The sequence below is a fragment of the Copadichromis virginalis genome, linkage group LG12, assembly GCF_057382275.1.
Source record: "Copadichromis virginalis isolate Kocher_CV1m ecotype Utaka linkage group LG12, C_Virginalis_male_GT1.1, whole genome shotgun sequence".
In the NCBI taxonomy this organism is placed as follows: domain Eukaryota; kingdom Metazoa; phylum Chordata; class Actinopteri; order Cichliformes; family Cichlidae; genus Copadichromis; species Copadichromis virginalis.
This window is the reverse complement of record NC_140629.1, coordinates 556,489-575,164: the sequence shown is the minus strand read 5'-3', so window position 1 is coordinate 575,164 and position 18,676 is coordinate 556,489. Positions and strand designations below refer to the sequence as shown.

Genomic DNA, 18,676 nt, shown 5'->3' with positions numbered 1-18,676 from the left:
CTGTGCGTAAGGGTCGGGCGGGTGACCACGTCACCTGGTCATGGGGTAAATGCTGCGGCCGGGTTCAACTCTGACCTGAGGCCCTTTATTTCTCCCTCCCTGCTTTGCTGTCTGGTCTTCATTGTGCTATTAAATACAGACAAAAAAGTTTGTTCTCCTCCTTCCATCACCACCTTTGTTGCATGTAGAAAAGTGTCATATAGAACCAGTCGTTACTTTAATGGTCTGAACTAAACGGTCGGGTGGCGCCAACAGCGACTAAGAATTTTTTGGGCCAACAGGATTTGTGTTTCAGTCCCTGATAAACTGACCCATCCTCTAAAAAACAAAACCCAAAAACTATATTTACAAGATAAATGATCAGAAATAGTAACGACAACAAAAGCACAGGAATCATAGATCCAACGGGACAGGCTCGTTACAATGAAGGAAAACACTGAGCGACTGTTGAGGCCCTTATTAGTCCTACAAAACATAACAGAAATGTTACAATAAAACACAGAGGCCTTTATTGTCATGTCCATCGTACTGTGACTCCTCAGCACATTCATCTCCAATCAGCAGCTTCCTTCACTGACCCAATCACAGGTCTCAGGCCAGCTGTTGTACTCAGGTTTGGATTATTTGCTGAGGTTTTAGATCTCTGGACCAAAGCCTTTAAAAGGAAACAGTTTCTCAGAGGTTACATCAGTAAATATGATCTCACTGTTACAGTGATCATTCACATCTCTGATTAACCTCTGAAGAGACACATTTGGTCCTTAGCGACGCCTCTGTCACAGGCGTCTGTCAGAACAACAGCGTGTGTTTGACACAGTCCATCATGAAGAGAAGCAGTTTTTCTTCTGAATTAGTGAAATAACTGGTCTGTAAATTACAGTAACACGAGTGTCATTGTTAAAACACAGTTTATGAAACACTTAATTTGTTGTGAACTTATTGACAACGTAAACATTTGCTGGTTGCCACTGTAACTGATGACTGTGTGGTCACATGACTGAAAAGTAAACAAATATCACAAAATAAAGAAATGCCTCCAACTTGTGTTACGAGTAGTTAGTGTGCAGAAACACGGCTGCAGGGTCAGCCCTCCCTCCACAGTCGCTCATCAGGCTGGTCGCAGCGCGTTTGCCTGTCTACTGATGTCTGCATGAGCAGAAACACCAATTTGAGTGATGTTATGTAATTCAGGATTCAATCAATGTGTCAGTGTTTGTTACTTTGTTACATTAATTTTTTAACCACGTTATTTTGTTGTGGGATGAACTTCTGCAAACAACAACATATGGCAACAAAAAACAAAACTTGCAGTTGGAATCGATGGAGCTGTGAGATGATGGGATGTCGACTGGTTCACTAACCATTAACATTTGGGATATTAGGATAACAGTAGCGTGTAAACATAAGCAGTGCAAACACTTCCTATAACGACACATTTACAGTCTAGTTTGGGGAAAGCTGAGGAATTAGGGTGAAGAGACGGTGGATGTTTAACCCTCCCTTGGTTTGACAGCTCGCTCAGCCAGCGAGTTATGAATGATGTTCTTGATAGACTCCGCCCCCGCGCCTTCTAGGAAAGTGTGGTGATCTCCCTTGATGACGTGGACCGACACCTCGCCATCACAGACCTGAAGAAAGACGCAGTACACAGTTTGAACATTGGAAGGCTCAGACAGAGTTTATAGAAACACACACAAGCGCACACACGCACAGTGAAGATAAGTACTACAGACTGATGTAAATGTGCATCGGTACCTCGCTGAGCTTATAGTCAGCTCCCAGGTTTTGCTCATATTCGCTGCTGGTTTCGGCGCGCAGCAGCTTCACGCTGCCGTGGTATTTTGCAGTAGGTACATATGCATCAGCAGCCTTTAGCTTGTAGTAGAAGGCGGAGGCTGCAAAGTGCAGTGAGTCTCGGTCGATGTCCTTGTGAGCGGAGGTGATTAGGTCCACGGCCACACTGACGCGTGCATTCAGGTCTGACAGCGGGAGCAGAGTCTCCAAAAGCTGTAGGATGTAACCATGGAGACGACTGTAAGTTCATAGCAAACGTTACCGCGTGCTCGCGGAGATATTGTTGTTTTCAGAAAAGTAAGTGACACATAATTAATGAACATCACAGATCTTATGTATATGAAAATGCAAAATGAAGATGTTTTGATATTCAGGAGTTACAAATGTCAGCTTTCAGTGAGAAACTGTACGAAGGTTTGATTTAACCGCATGTTTTACTTTAGTCTCCATAACAGCTCCAAACATCACATCATTGTTGAGTCAAACCTGCACCACACACAGACTGTGCTGGAACAGCAGCTCCAGACTGTGTTACAGTCACCATCTTTACCTTACAGGCGCCGTGAGGCAAAAGCTCAGGTTGTGTGGCCTTTAACGCTGATGCCACATAAAGGAATACTTGTGTGTGAACCTGTGGGTCAGAGACAGTATACCTTGTTGTATTCAATGCCAGTGAACTGCTGGATGAAGGCACACAAGGCTTCAGTCTCAGCCTCAGACTCGTTGCCGGGTGTTAGCTTGGCTCTGTAGCTCTGCAAATCAAAAACACAGTTAAACCTGTTCACATGCAGATCATGTGACCAGAGCTCATCCTTCAAAACCAACATCACACACGCTATACAGCATATACATGAAATAAAGATGCGCGAGTGTTTCTCTGACCTGTGTGTACGCTGCCACATATGAATGTGAGCCATCAAAGAGAAACAGGAACTCCACAGGCTGATTCTGGGTCTGCAGCTGAGAGCACATTTCAAATGCTACACAGGCACCAGAAGAATATCCAGCGACTCTGTACGGGCCGTCCGGCTGCACCTGCCTGACGCAGCTCACGTAGTAGGCAGCCAGGGACTCAATGCTATCCAGAGGAGCAGCTGCAAAGGAAACACATGAGGGGAGTTAGTTTGGCTGCACAGTGACATAAACAGCTGATGCACAACATGTGAGTGACAAAGGTCTGAGAACAGAACCACAAACTTTTAAACTGTGAAACAAAGAAAACATGAAATCACATCAGGTCTTTGGTTTTCCTCAGGCCATTATGGAGGGAGCTGTATATGTACAAGTGTTTGTAGTTTCACCTTTGAACAGTCAGACTTTCAGCTTTAACACATTTTGCTGTTTAACAGTTACACACGTTTTGATACACATGATTGTGACACCTGGTGAGGACGCACACTCATCATTTGATGACAAGTAAGGACACGTAGTTTCCACGATGGTTCAAAGTGTTGATTTTGTGTTTTAAAGTTTTTCTCTGTGACTGTAAAGTCATTTTAATATGAGCCCCATTATGCTGACAAACCCACGCAGACGATGCACACAGCTCAGCAACACCAACAAGCCTGAAACTCAAATGACATGAAAAGTTATCCATGAGGCGCCAAAACACAACAACAGCTGCAGCAAAGGCTCTTTGTACTGTAAGATGAAGATCCTACAAAAGTAGAAGCCTCACAAACCACATGTAGACTGGTTGTGCAAACTCCCACAGACCCTGCAGTCGAGAGGATAACAAGCTGCTCCAGTGATCATGACCAGGACACAAACTGCTTCCTCCTGAATCAGAGGCCTGACTGACAGACACACCCTGGCATAGAGGAGGCTGAGGAGTGTGACAGTTGGAGCACACGCTCAGGTCTAGGTCTTTAAACAGGGGAACCACCACCCCAGTGTGCCAGTCCAGAGGCAGCATCCCAGAGCTTCACGCAGCGCCGTGTCAGCCAGGACGGCCCTGCAACACCCAGATCCTTCTCATCAGCCTCAGGTCTGTCCTAAATCCTAGCAGGAGCTACCACGACGCGTACCACAAAATGCATCGCACTGGTTCTTCCCAGTAGTTGGAACTGGTTGTCTGCTTGCCAATGAATCCTGCTTATTGGTTCCACTTGTGCTACAATCAGGACGAATTGTAGTGGGTTAGGGTTAGCTGGATATGTGCTGGATATGTGGTGGAGGGTAACTGCAGGAGAAGAAGCTAGTGGGGGAGTAGAGCAGGGGAGGATGTGGGTCCCCGGGGCCTGCTGGAGGGCAAGGGCCACACCCGATGTGAGTAGCAGCAGGGCCAGTGCGCCCAGGAGCACATCTTTTTCGACCGTAAGGGAGACAGGAGGCCGACTCACTGCCTCGGCTAAATGGAGAGGGAATTTCAGAAGGGCCAGGGCACAAGCATGGACCTTTTTCAGCTGTAAGGGAGACAAGAGCAAGGTGTGACGTAGGTCCCCGGGGCCTGCTGGAGGTCCAGGTCCACGCTCGATTTGAGTAGCAGCAATGGCCAGTGCACCAGGAGCACATCTTTTTCGACTATAAAGGAGACAGGAGGCCGAACAGGTCTCTGACCCTTCAGCATAGACAGGTGGCTGAATGGGCCCCTTGGGCCCTCCAGCCGAGACAGACAGCTCAAACGGGTTCCTCTGACCCTTCAGCGGAGACAGACACCGAACCAGCATGTGTGGAGACCTCTGGCAGTGTGGACACTGGCTGGAGCTTAGTGGCACATTGGCTTGGCTCAGGCAGTGGTATGCAGTCCTCAGAGGGCTGAAAGTGTTCTCCAACACATCCAGCAGAGGACAGAGGACTCTACTAAAAAATCCGACTCTACTAACCTATCAGAGGCTGCTTAAGATCAGAATGCAATCATCTGCAGTTTTCTTCTTAATTAACAATAAACTTAGTGTATATGTACTCCTAAATTTGATGAAAGTGATAAATAATAGACAGCTCTCTCTCTCTCTATATTCTGACATTTAACTAATTCAAAAGATATTTCAATATTTATTTATCTAAAACAAAACAAGTTAGAATAGCCTTTATTGTCATTGTACAGAGTACAACGAAATTGGAGTGCCACTCCCTTGGTGCAAGTTTCAATAATAAATATAAATGTAAAATATAAAAAGTACAAAAAAACAATCGTAAGTACTCAAACAATAGTTTGTACAATATATACAGGATAGCAGCATTAATATAATGACAGTATGAATAGCAGCATAATATAATGACAGTGACGGTATGGAATAGGTTCAATTGTTTTTGTTCTTATTTACTACGGTGATAGCTCTGGGAAAGAAGCTATCCCTGAATCTGTTTGTCCTGGTTTTATGTGACCTGTACCGTCGGCCTGACGGTAATAGTTCAAACAGTTGGTTGCTGGGGTGAGAGTAGTCCTTGATGATATTGCCAGCTCTGCTGAGGTACCGAGAGTTTGCAGTGACCTCCATGCTGGGCAGAGAGCAGCCAGTGATCTTCTAGTTGCAAGTTCACTCTAAATTGATGTTTAACAGAAAAAAAAATGTTTTTATGTTTTTTCCCTAAAGTGTATGTAAATATCTGGTTTCAGCTGTGAATATACTGCTGTGTATTGAAATTCCTCTTGTTTTGCATAGAAATATACTGAACAACATACAAAGCATAATATATAAAATAAAATCTACCTGAGTTTTTTCTTTGAAAGAAGCCACTTATGTCAATTGTTGTGTTCATCAGTACATAACTGAAACCGATTACAGTGCTTTGTTTAGCCGTGGAGGGAAACAACTGAAAATATGAAATAAACACACATGTAAGCTAAGACTCTCTAAAAAAACATCATTGTTGTTGTTCGGATTTTCATTTCCCCATTTGTTGATTCACTCCAAGAGCAAGTAACGTAATATGGGTCAAGTGATCAGTTTGATATCAATCTTTTGTGATACACCGTCATATTTACATTATTTGTACAGTATGAATGATTTGCTTTGGTACCTGGTCAAACTTAAGCTCTCCTCTGTCTGCCTGTCTACGCTTCTCCTGCAGCAGTTTCTCCCCCCTCGCTCACATGCGTAAGTGCTATGCTCAGTCACCCAGTGCCTGAGCTCAGATCATACCAAAATTAGGGTGAATTTACGACTGTGCGCTATGTGCTTCGAATATTGTGTGTAGTTTTTTGTTTTATACAGTTGGCAGTCAGGCATCAGTAACAAAATCACCAGGCTCACAGTAGACAGATTCACAAGAAATTCATTTGGGCTTAGAAGGAATAAAACAAACAGAATCCTTAATTAAGCTTGCGTTAGATTGCAAAATGGTCCCAGATGAAACAGTCTTAACAACACGAAATGCACAGTTCTTTTGTAAAGGTTCTTTTTATTTGGAAGGAAAAATAAGCACAGACAGAGTCCCCAGAAGTGTCCAAAAAGTGATTTATTAAACACACACAGTTATACAGTGTGGGAAGCCGGTCTTCGATCTTCTCTGCTCGTTACAGAAAGCTTTATAGCCTAATATGACGTCAGAACATTTCCTAGAACTCAGCTTCTCAGAAACCTAACACTTTCTCAGGCTTTATGTTCCCAGATATGGATGAGGGAAAACATCTGGTCTAAACAATTGTGTGTCCGAGTGTGCAGTTTGTGAGATTGTCTGTCCAGGCCAACAAAAGGTCGCTGTCCTCATCTGACTTTACTTTGGGCCGCCTGGAGCCACAGAGATGCTGGTGGTTTTTGCATAATAGAATATTACAGAGGAATGTGTCTTATTCTGCGTGCTCTGGAATACAAGATTAAGCAGATTTACTAAATGATAAATGATACATGATAATGGTGATGATCAACTGATACTAAGTGATGCAGACTAATGAAATAATAATGAAATAATGGCAGTGAAATTACATGTTTTTCTTGACAACTCCTCCTCTTGGGCTCGCTTGCGAGCCCAACTTACACCAGGATTTGTCTCACTCCTCCGTCCAGCCTACAATCTCCCTCAAAGGCATCATGGACTCCGGCGCAGCTGAACCTGCTGAGCCTGAGCTCAGGGCTCTCTCCAGCATCTTTACTAAAAGCCGCCGGACCAGAGGGATGAGACAACATCCAATCATCAATATGACAAGAAAAACAACAAAAGAAAACATGGCAGACATAACAACACTCTTCCATTGCCCAAAGACAGACGTGAACCAGTCTCCCGGTCCAGTGTTCACACCTGATTGCTCATGCATGGTTTTAGATAACATTTTCAGACTCTCAAGCGCCCTAGTAACCGTACCGTCTGGTGCAGTATTGTTGGGTATGAACGTGCAACACATGTCCCCAAACATGGCACAGACACCACCTTTCTCAGCCAACAACATGTCCAGGGCCATTCGATTCTGGATTCCCATTAACGACGTCGGGCCTAATTGTTCCGCAAGGCCTTCTACCGCGTCCCTAGTGAGATTAGAGAGTCTCAACACATTATAATGGACATAGTTAATGCGATCGACATTTTTATTCGGAGTTATCCATAGAAACACACTTTCAAAGCCGGCCGCTATCTGATTAACTAACTTATACTCATCTGGAACTCCCCTGGGAACTCCTATTGAGTCAATCCAGGTTGGCGAGTCCCATCTTGGGTCATATTTGTGCATACTGTTGCGAAATCGATCAACTTCAGACCAGACAAAAAACAACGGAGGCTCCGGAAAAGTGCAATCAAACGATGAGTTTTATTATCACAGGAGAACAACCAACCGTCAGCATACAGAATGGGTTGCTCTGACAAAAATACACTGGGTTCTGGTTTTATAGGATAACATATCACACCTACGTCAATACAGTTCAAAAATACAGGGTGACAGATGGACAAAAGTTCAATTCGTGCAAACAAGGGTACATCACATTATATTATATTATAATATGTTATATTATATCCCCTTTCACATTAGAGCCACAACAGGACCCACTAGAACATGGGAACAAGTAAAAGTGAAATATAAGAATATTCTACAGAATGGTAATATTTATCACTTATATTGCTTGTCGTCTCTTGGAAAGAGACCCTGGAATACTCTGTTTGTTTGTTCATAACAGCAACCAAGAAAAGGGCAGAGCAAAAAAAAAGACAGGTGGTGGTCCTGCACCCCCTCGTCAACAAGTTGGTTAAGTAAATAATACCCTCACGGGAATATCGATATCTCTCTATGAGCACACTGTCGCGCTGAGCTAAAGGATCCTGTCTGTCCCGCAATATACGCTGAATTCTGAGGACTCTCCTTATCAATCTTGCACCTTCCGCAATGGGTTGCTCGCGTAAACGGACAGGATATGACTGCGACAGACTTCCCAAATCCACCTTCGCTTTTATAGCCGTGGTCTCTCATCTTGATTACACGAAGTAATTTACAATTACTACTCTGAAATATGAATTACATCTGTAATAATCACATACATGTAATAGAATGTTAATAGTACATTTCCCTTTTTTAGGGAATGACCTGTATGTATCTGTGTGAAATCAATAAAAGGATCAAGTGCTGCATTATCTTTAGTTACATTGATGTTATTTATTTATGGTGAAACAGTGGTGGAATATCGCTGTTGCTTTCGTATGAATGACGCGGACATACCTGCGTGGCCGCGATCTAATCCTGTTTACATAAAGTAAACCTGCTCCCCAGCAGGTTTACGCTTACGGCTCTGTTGCTATGACAGCAAGTCCCGGATGGGCTTCGGGGAACCGAACGATCCAGGATCACACGAAATCGTCAACAATCTCATCCAGCTAACTCACTTAGCGCGGTACGAAGAACAGGCCCCTGAGTGCTCATGCATGGTTTTAGACAAAGTTTTCAGGCCCTGCAGAGCTCGGGTTACTGAGCCACCTGGGGCAGTATTATTGGGGATATACGTGCAGCACATATCTCCAAACATCGAGCACACACCTCCCCTCTCTGCCAATAACATGTCAAGCGCCATCCTATTTTGAACTCCCATCAGAGAACTTGGACCCAATTGTTCTGCGAACCCCATCATGGCGTCCCTGGTTAGGTTAGAAAGTCTCAGCAGATTGTAATGAACATAGTTAATGCGGTCAACATTCTTATTAGGTGTTACCCAACTCCCCTAGGCGAGTTCAGGCGAGGATCATAAGCATGTGTACCTTGGGTCCCTCTTTTGACCAAAACATGTCTCAGACGTCTGGCGGCCCCGTCTCTGGGCTGGGGCCCGGGCCGGGCCTCGGGGGCTTGGGTCCTGGTTGGTGTGCTGCCGGGGTTGTGGGCAGGTGGGTGCATGGGGGCCCGGCCCTGGAGCAGGGTGCCGCCGGTGCGTCGAGCCGCCTGGGGGGCTCTTCAACTGGTGGGGGGGATGGTCACATCTTGCAGGAGCTTTCTTCTCTTCAGGAACTCTCTGCAGGAGGGGGAGATACAGGAGAGGTGGAGGAAGATCTCAGCCTGGGCGTTTACCGTCTTATGTAGTCTGGAAGATGTGTGGATGGTGGGGTGGGTGCAGTTTTCTCTGTGGTGGGGTTGGGTGGACTGTCCAGGGCTCTGTGGAGCCGGAGGGCGCTACTGCACTGGGCCCCGGTCTGATGGGCCTGGGCCCCCCTTCCCTGGCGGGTCGCGGAGGGTGGGAGTGCCTACTGGGGTCAGCGGGGGAGCTGGCCCCAGGGAGGGGTTACCTGCCCCTCCCTTCCTTCCCTCCCCATCTCCAGCTGCCTCCCTCTTCCCGCTCCACCACAACCACCCACACATGCAGGGCCTTGGAGTGGGGGTATGTCACCAGGGTGCAGAGGAGGCTACCCCCCCCCCCCCCGTCCCCTTCTGGCTGCCTCTGCCTCAATTTTATCCCACAACTTAGACATTCACATTATTCACACTCTCATTACACATACATATAGGATCTTGGGGGTGGGCACAATCACGGAGTCCAAATTACCATCAGGGTGTACACCTCACCCCTGACGTCGTTGCCCACCTCTCAATTTTAAATACACTTAGTCATTGAAGGCTAGCAGGAGGGACTATGCGCTTACCTGCTGCTCCTTGGCAGGTAGCTCCATGCCCTCCTGGGTTTTAATTGCACCTTAGAACACATATGCATCAACACTACAATGAGCGGGTGGAGGGAGGTTTGGAGTCTTCTCCCACTCCCATTCTCTGCGGCCTGCTGGAGCGGGAGGGCTAGTAGGAGGAGTTGGCCGTCCGACTGCGGTCTGGGGTGTGGGGCCTCCCTGCTGCTGCGGAGTCGGGGTGGTCTGCCTCCCCCCACCGCAGGGAAAAGGGTAACACCACCTGGGTCTGGGTGCAATTCCCCCCTCCAGGGGCAAGGGTACCTAGACCCGGTTTGTAGAGTACGCTTGGGGAGTGTGATTGTGTGTACAGCGTCTCTTTATGTCTGTCTCCACGTTGGTTGAGTGTGGAGTGAGTGCATATGAGAGCATGAGGGTGGGAATGGATGTTTGTGTCTGTGTGTGCCTGTATGTCTGTGTCTATATGTCAGGTTGGGTATCAGACGCCACCTCTCTGGGGACACCTCAGGCCCTCCAAGGTTTGGAGGCCTATCTCCACCCACCACCACTTCCCCTGCCGGTGGCGGACTCCCTCAGGTGTCGGTGTGTTGGTGGTTCTTTGTGTCTGGGGGTGGGCGTCCGGGTACACACCGGCTCACTCCTTGGCGGCCGCTTGTCGGGGCCTGGGGCTCGCTCGGGCCCCTTTGGAGGTGGGGTGCCCCCGGCCTCTCGGCCTGGGGCTCGGTCACTCAGGCACAGCTGGGGGCCGGCGGAGCTCACGGGCGCGTCACTGCAACTCCCCCTGACTTCTGCTCCGCGGCTGCTGGGCGAGCCCTCATCTGGGACTCTCCTCAGCTCTTACTGGAACAGTGGCGCGGCTGCCCCTCTGTTGGTCTTCCATGGTCTCTTGTGTTCTGGGGGCCTCTGGATGTCTGGAGTTTTGATCTCCTCCATACCCGCTTCACACCCTGGAGGACGGGGCTGTGGCCCCCCCACACTCCCTAGCAGATCATTACATGGAGAAACCTTTGGAATACAAGCATGCTGATCCACACAGGTATGCACACATGGGTATTCACAGACGCGGACTAAAGCTTTCTTGGCTGCTGCCTCAAAGCACACTGTGCGCTGTCTATCTTGCGTGCTGCACAATATCGTTTATTATTTAGTAAATATTGATATCTATGACTAGCTAGTTTATTGTGATGGTGCTTTGTTTTCTCTATTATTATGTTGCTCTTTGTTGTTTGCTGTCTCCTCTGTTTGTTTTTTTTGTTTGTTTGTTTTTTTTTTCTCCATACAGGTGACCCAGGAGTTCTTTTTTTTTTTTTTTTCTCTCTCTTCCCCCCCCCTCTCACCGTCTCTTCTCCCCTTTGGTTTTCTTTCTTTCTCTCCCCCTCTTTCTCTCATTCATTCCCCCTGTCCTATTTATAAAAAAAAAAAAAAAAAAATGACAAAGGATGAACTGAAGCTCTGCCATCACGTAATGTCGCATACTGCTGTTTCTGATGTCATTTATAAAAAAAATAAAAAAATAAAAAAATAAAAAAAAAAGACGTCTGGCGGCTAGAGTACGTGTGTTGCGTTGTGGAATAGCCTTTACCTGATTCCCAATCAGCATGAGTGGAGCTCCTAATCGCACCATCGCACATGTCCCTACGCTTCCTATAGGAACATGAACCAACAGAGTATTTTCCCCACAATAATAATAGAGCCCACTTCCTGCCCAGGTTCCAATTACCGTGCTAGGGCCGCTTACATTGTTGGTGGTTCGTCCCTGAAGTGTGACGGCACACCAAGTTGGATCGATCTCTCCCACCTTGTACTTTTCATTATCAGTAGAGAACTTAAAACATGCATAGTTATCTTGTTTTGGCATAAATGGTCCCACTGTTGTCTGACACTTTCCATCTACTACTGGCTCCTGTACATTTAATGACGTCACACAAATCTAACATGAATGAGCTGGTAGACCCTTTAACATAGTTCAACTCTATGCCATTATTTCTGCTGAGACATTCATCACCTTTACCTGACCCCTCGCGCTTTTGTCTTTCTAGCGATCCTGTTTTAGGACCTACAGTCTCAGGAACTGCTGGGCTGGACTGGCCTCCGTGTTCAGACAAGGGGTCCGGAGTGCCTTGCAAAATACAGACAAAAGACAACAGAGCCATGGTTACTATTATCGCATATAATACACATGTAGTTGTAAGGAACATTTTAATACGTTTCTTCCCATTACGTGTCTCTGATTCGGTTGTTTGCATCATGTTATATAAACTTTGTATTCTAGACTTGTTATATAGATTTTAGATTCTGGACTGAAACTCCCCTCTTTGTGGACCCTTTAACTTATCACTGCCCCTTTCTGATGGCGTGACGACCTTCTCCGCTGCTGCTCTTCTTTCTTCAGCCTTCCAGGTGGACTACTGAATGACCTGTTGCACAGGTGAGAGGGTTTATTCTGCCTCTGTTTGTTGACACCTGTGTTGGTTGAAGCCTCTTCCTCAACCAAGCTCTCATGTGCTGGTGCACACTGCGACCAGTGATACCAGGTGTCGCCCTTCCCTTTCAGTTGGACTGCTGTAGTTGTCCTGGCAACGACCTCGTATGGACCAGTCCAGCGTGGCTCCTTCCACTTGCGTTTGAGCACCTTCAGCCACACCACCTTTGCCTCCGGGGTCGCCCTGTCCACAGCGTGTAATCCAGATGTGACCTGTTTGCGAAACTGGAGATTCTTGCCACCCCTGTGGTCGCTGTGTTACTGGAATGTTCTCCTGTAAAGGATAGAAAACAAAAAGCCTCTCTCTGGTACACCTCACTAATCTACTGTGTTCATCTAATGTTCCCTTAATTATTCAAAGTTGGTTCAAGATATCATGTTCTGGGCTCTATCCTTTATATTAACTTTACTTAATCTAAATGCTCTTTATGTGTGTAAAGAGTTTATCTTCTAACCAGGATTCAGTTCATTTTAATCCTTCAACTTAAACATGAAAATAACAATGTCTGCCTCAGTTTTACCATATCTAAATCATCAAACACCCCAAAAGTCCTAAAATGATCCTAAACCCATTTCAACTTAAACCTTAAATCCCCCCTTTATTTTGACACATTTCATGTGTCAAAATAATGTACAAAACTAAAAATGCTCAGTTTTCCCCACTCATGATCCAATCTATGTCATGAAAATGAACTTAAAACAGAACAGTCATCAGTCATGTGCTTAGCCTTAGTCCAGTCTTTACCTCAGTGTCCAGTTGGTCCAACCTTAGTTCAGTTCGTCCGTCCAGTCACCGTCCATTCATACGTATTCACACCAGGTATTTCCTCTTTCTTGCCGAGACAACAAGAAACTGTTCCTCTTTCACAGTTGCGAGTAAACATAACTAACCTCTCACCTATAAATGATTCTCTCTAACTAAGTGTGTGTGTGTATATGTCGTCCTCAAATGCTCTCTCATCTCACCCGTTGCACTTCTGACCTTCCACCAGACCAGAGGCTCATCAAATAGCCTCGTCTAACCTGCTCCTCAGAATAACTTAGACTCTGCTTTCATTAATGCAAACTTTCTGCAACTTAGTCTTTCTGAAAGACACACACTGTTTAAACCTCTGAATGCAATATCAATGCTGCAGATTATATTATTAATGCAATGGTGACGATGACGACGATTGGTACACCAGAGGTCGCAATACATTGTGTCCTCGCTCTGACCCTCTCTTGTGGTCCATCCGGCCTCGGGCCTCCAGGATCCTCACCCCCTGTGGTCGCCGAGATCTTCTGCAAAGGAAACAAAACACCTTTTCCTGCATCTCCCTAACTTATCATAGTTGGGACTCTTTAATCAAAAGCCTTATCCTAATTATGTTCTTGACTTATAGACTTGTATTTATATATATTCTTCAACGTTACTCATCATTTTACCACTCTCTTAAAACGCTGACACTAACTTCATTTTAAAACCTCACATTTCCTATGTTATAACCTGTTTTTGATATAGCCTTTTTATTTCATTTTGCTCCTTTTAATGTAACAATACCTTATAATTCTAGTTTATCAGACTTAATCAAAACCTATGCTTTCCTTCCTTTGGTCCTTCTTTAAATCAGAACATTTTGTCTTCTGAAAGTTTTATTTCTGCTTCTGCCAACATGTTTAGTTAACGAGCTCGACTGGACAGAAACAATCACAACTGCTGAACCTGCACTGTGCTCATGGTTAAAATTCCACAACATTTTGTCTTCTGAATATTGTATTTTTGCTTCAAAACTGCTTCTAGCACAACAAGAGTCAGCGGAGGCTGGAATGACAACAACAACAACAATCTTGTGCTTAACATAAAACATTTACCATTTAACATAAAACAAAAAATAACACAAGTAACAAAAATAACACAAGTAACTTAAAAAAGCTTCAGTCCACATTTCAGTTTGTTGAGCTCGCTGTTGCTCCAGAGGAGGCCCTCAGCTGGCCGGGCTGGAGCCGAGGCCCCGGGGATGCTGCTACGTGTCTGAGGGCAAGTGCTCTTTCAGCCTGCACGTCTGCCCATTTGCGCTCCTCACTTCTCTCCGAGTCCATCGGTGAGGAGTGTTGCATCTGGTCCAGCAGCATACTCACAGTATATATGGGCTGCTGCTGCTGCAGAGGTGTGCTGGCCTCTGAGCGCTCTGTCTGTGTGTAGATGGAGCAGAGCTGGAACAGCTTCTCTCTGGTTTCCTGAGGGGGGGGATGCTCCATGTCATCCAGGACTAGCTGGATCAGGTGAGGTGTGCTGATGCAGGGGGCATCCAGACATGCAGAGAGAAGCTGCTGCCACCTCAGCTTGATGCGGTCGATGAAAATCCTGTCCTTCATTCTGGCTTTCTTCTGCAACCTTGTCTCAAAATGATATTCAAATTTGTTGTTGTTGCAGAGGAAGACTTCTGAAATCCATGCAGAAATATAGAAACACCTGTGACCGTTGGGCTCTTTGCTGAGCAGCTTCAGTTCCACAAAGAGCTTCTCCAGGAAGAGGTGAATGAAAGACGAAGAGTTAAGCATCTTTAGCAGGGGCAGCCAAAAGCGCAGGAAGGTTTGTGGGACTCTGGGCTCAGTGGGACTGGCACTGTCAGATGTTGCACAGCCTAATGCTTCCAGCTGCTCCATGGTAGGAACAAGAAAACCGTCTTCCAGCAGCACATCAATCAACAGCTCCCTGGACCCCAGTGCAAACTGCTTGATCTCACCCAGCAACGAACTCATGTCTGCTAAGGGGGCCTGCCACAAGCTCTTCCCCTTGTCTTCAGGAGACCCATCATCAAAAGCTTGGTACTGGTCCTTCTGAAAAGAGATCAGCAGCTCCCGAGCGTTTCTGCAGGCATCCACTTCTTTCTGCCTGGCAACGAGCTGCTCATCGGGGCCTCCTCCCAGCTGTCTGGACCAAAACTCCTGCTGGAGCCACTCCAGGGCCACCTTACATCCCTTTCGGCACCATTTCAAAGAAGGAAGAGTCCCACGCATGATTTCGTGCCTCAGATCCACCACCCACTCGGGGATGTTCAAGTTTCCAGCCAGTTGCCTCAGCGGCTGGGCCTTTCTCCCCTGCTGGCGATCCGTGATAAGATTAACAAATCTTACCAGGGCCGTCCCGTACATCAGGGTCAAGTCATCTCCGGTAAGCTGTCCGGACCGGTCCCGCACCTGGCAGCGCACGAGGTCTGCTGTGCAGTCCACGGCCACGGGAAAACTATCAGCGCACCTGGCCCTCCAAGCCGATATCCTCTCTAACGCAAACCTCTGCAGAGAGGAGTCCATCGAGTAAAGGTAGTCCCGAACCTGATCCCACTCCGCTTTGTTAAGCCAGGCTACCACATGGCGTGTTTTCTCAGAGCCCTTTTTATTCATTGTGCGCGCTCCGGACCTCACGCTCAATCTCTCACTCACCGGGAAAAGCCGCTCGCCTCACGCAGAGACCACTCGCAGATTTATATGACAGAGGACCGCGTTCAGAGCTTCGAGTTTTACAGTTGCTTGTCGCACAGCAACCAGGAAATGACGCTAACGTTTTCTTCGGCTTCGTTTGTGGCTGACGTTCACCCTGCGGGCACGCTGACGCCACCTGCTGGATTGGAGGATGGAGCGATGGTTCTACAGAGCGCTTATTTACATGATGCTGGTCATAAACGAGCTTTCTTTGGCTATGGTCAATGGCGTGTCCAGCGGGGTGGCCTGGGGGGGCACAGGCCACCCCCCCAACCAGACTGGCCACCCCAGGTGCCACCCCAAAGGCAAAACAATAAAATTCAATCAAATATCAAATGTCCGATTATGTTTTCACGGTGACGCTCAGATATCCGAGTGTAAGTGAATGCAGCATCGGCTTCTGCGCTATGTGCATCACGTTAGCAAAGGTAGGAGAGCCAAGCACGAAAGACGTCACTGCAGGAAACAATTTTTCGGTGAAAGAAAATGAGGACAGAATAAATGTCCCGGTAAGTAATATTAAGTTTGTTGAGTTTAGTAAACTTCGGCGAAATTAGAATACCAAGGAAAAAATAACACTTAAAGAATTATTGCAGCCGTGGAATATTTCAGACAGTATGCTACAGAGGGGAGCTAACATAAGAGTTATGAGTTATAAGATGTAATCTAAGTCGTAACATTGCTGTATGGAGCTGCAGATTTGGTTGCAGGTTAACATAGCTGGACTGGCCATCGGGCTTATTTGACTTATTTTTTATTTTTTTTGTAACGGCATGAACAATGAGAGGTGGTGGATTGGCCAGATGCAGGTCGATGTGTAGAAATAACTCCGTTGTTTGGTGGTGGCTATGGCGGGGCTTCCACAGAGGCAGCAGGTGGATGAGGGAAGGGGAGGCAGGAGGAGAGCCCCGAGGCAGCCGCCAGTCCGAGTGTCAGGTGAACTGAACTTCAGGTAAGAAGTTATGACCTGCAGTCTATCTGGGTCAGATATGAACTAAGTTTAGGTGGAGTTTATTTTCGTTGTGCTGACTTTTTACTGTCAGTTGCAATAACTCATACTGCGTTCTAGCCAGCTTGGAGTTTTTATACAGCTGTTCGGTTGCTATGATGTTACTGATAGTGAACTTTATTTTATTCATAAGGTTAGTTAGTAGAGTTGCCAACGGCTCCTTAAAAAAATGGAATGGTCCCTCAATCAGAGAAAATATTACACGTTTCGTGTTGAGCTGAGAAGAGACGCAGTTTGTCCCGAACTTCAGCTAGAATGGAAAAAGACACAAAGCTGGATTTATTCTGTCTTTACGCTGCACAGCTGCCTCTTCTCTCATCCTCCCTCTCCTGTTGCTACTTCAATCATGAAACTGATCGATGATCAGCTGATCGGCTTTTCTCTCTTGTTTGTTTATCGCCCACTTTGCGCCAGAAAGACGAAACCAGCAGATGTCGCGCTAAACAACAGCAGCACGTTTAAGCTTGATCGGCTGTTGTTAGAATTTATTTAATATTAATTTCTAGTATCAGCTGATGTTTGCTGGAGCCACAGCTGTAAAGCTGCTGGTCATGATGTCGGTTTGGATATCTGGTGAGAGGGAAACGTGAAGACCACCCACCAGGATCCTTTTTTATGTAGCTGACAGCTGGTAACTGTGCAGGGGCGGGTCTAGCAAAGTTTTGCCAGGGGGCCAGGTAGGGCATTAACAGGGAAAGGGGGCACAAAGAAATACTTTTCTTTCCTATTCTCATTTAAAATATCTAGCTTTTATTAAATAATTATCTAAATCTTACAACCAAAGTTTTTATCTGACGTAAAATGTATAGAAATCATACATATACCAAAAAGACTGTACATCACTGTCACAACAGGGTTTGTTTTCATTCAAAGGCTTTATGGCTTTAATACCTGGTGGGTCGGTCTGTAGTCAAAATGCCCGATTTTCTGTCCCAGTCCAGCCCTGCAGGTTATACTGGCAGTGTCACCATGCCAGCTGAATGTATTTCATCATCAGCCAGTGTTGTTCTTTATCAATATTACCAAAGTTTACCATAAGGCAGCATAGAAAGTATTTACTTGCTTTCAGGTTTTATTCAAATATTAGTCTTTTCAGTTGTTTCTCCACTTTTTTCCTGTTTCAAAATCAAACACCAGTTTGTGAGAAGATTATCTTCTTTTTTTAACAGGCAGAGAAAGTTTTGCATTGGAATGGCTAATTTGTCAATTGTTTGCTACAAATGTTCGTATTTTAATATTCAAAAATGTTTTTGCCCAAAACATATGTGCAGTATATGTCAGTAAAAATACTATGCAAATATTGCTGTCCTTGAATGCTGAGTAAACACTGACAAAGCACTGATTGTATCTCTTGTACTTTATCAACGCAGTATCTAAAAACTTTGCACCGTAGTGGTTAAAATCTCATTCTAATAAGAGTTAAAAGTGCATTTGGATATTAGGTTTATAGGATTATTGAATTATGGTTAAGGGTTGGTAGAATTTTTTTTTAAAACATTATCTGCCAATTAAATCTGCCACCCTTCTCCAAATCTGTGCCCCTACCTGGCCCCCCCAACAAAAATTTTCTAGACACGCCACTGCGCCTATCAGTGCCCACACAGCGGAAATATGTGCGCAACACGTAGCTGTGCTGTCTGGGGAATCATCAACAAGCGGTAAACTTTCAGAGGAAGTGAACTACTGACGGTTACGCAGAGAAGAAAACAGCGATGTCTGAGTCAGACGAGGAGCGTGGTACTTTCCGCACCAGCAAGAACACTGAGGGGGCAAATACGACTCCTAATAGCCCCAAGGGGGTTATGGTGACACTACCTTGCTTCTCTTGGTGTCCCAAAATATGCAGCCCAAACGGTCACGCCATCTTCTGGATTTGTTTTTTTTTTTTTTTGGTTGTGCAATAGTTGGTGGTATTTGGTTAGGGGTATGGTTATGTAAAA

At 45.8% G+C, this 18,676-nt stretch overlaps 1 protein-coding gene, 1 long non-coding RNA gene and 1 pseudogene across 2 annotated transcripts; all 3 read right to left on the bottom strand.

Moving 5' to 3' along the window:
• Positions 1-889: 889 nt before the first annotated feature.
• On the bottom strand, positions 890-2,898 carry LOC146696168 (fatty acid synthase-like). Its single transcript, XM_085474267.1, has 4 exons — positions 2,677-2,898; positions 2,448-2,546; positions 1,756-2,007; positions 890-1,628 (listed from the first exon to the last, which is right to left on the bottom strand). The coding sequence occupies exons 1-4, from the start codon at positions 2,764-2,766 to the stop codon at positions 1,491-1,493; spliced, it is 579 nt and encodes a 192-aa protein (XP_085330393.1). The 5' UTR covers positions 2,767-2,898; the 3' UTR covers positions 890-1,490.
• Positions 2,899-7,461: 4,563 nt separating this feature from the next.
• LOC146696167 (uncharacterized) lies at positions 7,462-12,190 on the bottom strand. The gene is made up of 2 exons (XR_014923165.1): positions 11,795-12,190; positions 7,462-9,161 (listed from the first exon to the last, which is right to left on the bottom strand). It is a non-coding gene; the product is annotated as an uncharacterized LOC146696167 (long non-coding RNA).
• A 1,902-nt stretch (positions 12,191-14,092) lies between these two features.
• LOC146696166 (ribosomal biogenesis protein LAS1L-like) lies at positions 14,093-15,832 on the bottom strand (annotated as a pseudogene).
• Between the last annotated feature and the right edge of the window lie 2,844 nt (positions 15,833-18,676).